Source organism: Aureococcus anophagefferens, assembly GCF_000186865.1.
Source record: "Aureococcus anophagefferens unplaced genomic scaffold AURANscaffold_12, whole genome shotgun sequence".
NCBI lineage: Eukaryota > Pelagophyceae > Pelagomonadales > Pelagomonadaceae > Aureococcus > Aureococcus anophagefferens.
The window spans coordinates 926,094-928,459 of record NW_008705572.1 but is presented as its reverse complement, the minus strand read 5'-3'; the positions used below and the strand labels follow the sequence as shown (position 1 = coordinate 928,459).

General features: G+C 77.1%; 2 protein-coding genes across 2 annotated transcripts in view; one reads left to right on the top strand and one right to left on the bottom strand.

The window, feature by feature from the left end:
* The window catches only part of AURANDRAFT_71834 (hypothetical protein), a gene marked incomplete at both ends in the record, with an annotated part of 3,071 nt that extends 1,248 nt beyond the window's left edge, over positions 1-1,823 (bottom strand). Inside the window, one exon of the mRNA XM_009039664.1 lies at positions 19-1,823. Coding sequence (XP_009037912.1) covers positions 19-1,823 — 1,805 coding nt within the window. The remainder of the gene's footprint in view (positions 1-18) is intronic.
* A 176-nt stretch (positions 1,824-1,999) lies between these two features.
* AURANDRAFT_64962 (hypothetical protein) overlaps positions 2,000-2,366 on the top strand; it is a gene marked incomplete at both ends in the record, with an annotated part of 1,441 nt that continues 1,074 nt past the window's right edge. The window contains one exon of the mRNA XM_009039775.1: positions 2,000-2,358. Coding sequence (XP_009038023.1) covers positions 2,000-2,358 — 359 coding nt within the window. The remainder of the gene's footprint in view (positions 2,359-2,366) is intronic.

Below are 2,366 nucleotides of genomic sequence, written 5' to 3'. Positions count from 1 at the left end.
CCGCAAACTCGCCGCGACGTCCGCCGCGCCGTCGAGGCGCGCGCCGCCGACGAAGACGGCCGCGGCGCGCGCCTCGCGGTTTTCGCCGCCGCCGCTCGTCGGCCGCAGGTGCAGCGGCGCGCCGCGGTCCCAGTGGTCCCGCAGCCGCGCCAGCGCGCCGGACCACACCGCGGCCATGGCCTCGAAGCTCGTCATCCCCGCGAGGCGCAGCGCCAGCAGCGCCGCCAGATCGCCCGCGCCGCAGGTCGTCGCCGCGGCCGCCGCGTCCCGGGCGCCGACGCGGTAGGGCGCGCCGTCGCCGCCGTCCTCGTCGTCGTCGTCGCCGTCGTCCATGGCCGGCCGCGGCGCGTCGAAGAGCTCGCTCAGGAGCGCCTCGAGCCGCGCGGGCGCGAGCGTGCCCGCCCGGAGCGCGAGGTCCCGCGCGCGCGCGCGGACGTCGGCCCGCAGCTCCAGGTCGTCGAGGCGCACGTCGGCCCGCGCCGCGAGGCCGCCGTCGAAGCGGCTCTCGGGCGGCGCCGCCGCCGCGAGCGCGTAGAGCGCCGCGAGCCGCGCGATCGCATCGCCGAGCGGCGCCGCCGCGTCGTCGCCGTCGTCCGCGTCCGCCTCGAAGGTCGCGGCGCAGCGCCAGGCCGGCGCGTCCAAAGCCCGGAACGAGCTCAGCGCCGCGCGGGGATCGTCCAGGACGTCGCCCGCGCGCCGCGGCGGCCACTCCGCGCCGAGCGACACGCGCGCGACGGGCGACGACTTGGGCCCCCACAGAGGCTCGCCCCGCCGGTAGCCGCTGCGCCGCTGGCCGAGCTCGCCCCCGAGGAGCCGCGCGGCCGCCGCGTCGTCGTCGGTCTCGGGCCTCCGCCACGCGACGCGCGCGACGCTGCCGCCCCAGATGGGCAGCTCGCGGCGGTCCGCGACCCAGCCGTAGCGCGCGGCGACGGTCGCGCCCGCCGCGCCGCCGCCCGTCCGCGCGGCGAGGCGCGCGACGACGCCCGGCGCGAAGACGCCGCCGCCCGCGGGCTCGACGGCGACGTCGAGGTCCGCGGCGGCGGGGAACGCGGCGGACGCGCCCCGCAGGAGCACGGCCCCGCGGCCGCCGCGCTCGGCGACGACCACGGGCAGGCGCACGCCCGCCTCGGCGCACGCGAGCGCGCCCGCGGCGAGCACCGTGCGGCACCGCGCCTCGCCCGCGGCGTCGTCCGCGTCGCCCTTGCCCGTGAGCTCGTCGGCCGCCGCGACGGCCGCGGCCTCGAGGGGCCCGCCCTTGACGGGCGCGACGAGCTCGCGCGCCGCCAGCGCCAGGGACGCCGCGGGCGCGCCGAGGTCCGCGGGCGCCGCGGCCGACCCGCGCGCGGATACGACGACGGCCTCGCGGACGCCGAAGAGCGCGCGGAGCGCGCGCCGCGCCTCGCCGTCGCGGCCGGGCTCGAGGAAGCAGGTCCAGTCCGTGCCGGGGCCGAAGTCGTCCTCGCTCGACGCCTCGGCCGCGTCCAGCGGCAGCGGCCACGGCGGCGCGGCCGAGTCCGAGAAGTGCGCGACGCGGTAGGGCCGCCCGTCGAGCGAGACCTCCGTCGCGCGCACGGCGCGCGGGCCGTCGGCGGCGTAGGTCTCCGCCGACGCGCCGAAGCCCACGGTCTTCTTCCCGCCCGCGGCGCTCTGGGGCGTCGTCCCGAGGCCCCAGCTCTCGAGGAGCTCGCTCAGGCACCCCACGCACTTCTCGAAGGGCGTGTTCATGCTGTAGTCCTCGTAGATGGACGTGACGAGCTCCTCGTCGCTCAGCGCGACGATCGTCGAGCGGCGGACCATCTTCGTCGTGGAGTTCCTCGGGGTCGAGAGCTAGTGCTCCATTTTGTGGCAATTCAGGTCTTCACCAAGAAGTGCAACAAAAGTGAATTAGACGACGCAGCCCCCGCCCGCCGCCACTGCCACCGACAACTTGCTTTGCAATTAGACGACGCAGCCCTGCCGCGGCCACCGCGCGCCGCAGCCGCTGCTCGCGTCGCACTCCATGTCCGACGCCGAGGTCGCCGTGCCGGCGAACTACCTGCAGACGCGCTTCGTCGGCCTCTTCCACGCCGTCGCCAGCAAGGTCTTCTGGGCGGGCTTCTTCTGGGAGCTCTTCGGGGAGTGCCTCGCGGACAACAAGTACCACACGGCCAAGTACGCGTTCCTCACGGGCCTCGGGGACTCGTCGGGCGTCGTGGCGGGCCACCTGCTCTATTTCACGGCGCTCGCGGGCTGCTCCATGGACGCGCCGGCGCAGGAGTGGCCGGCGGCGCGGCTGCTGGGGACCGCGTCGTTGGCCACGGGCACGTGCTGGCAGCCCCTCGTCAACCTCTGCCTCGACGACTTCGGCTTCGGCTTTTTGTTGACCT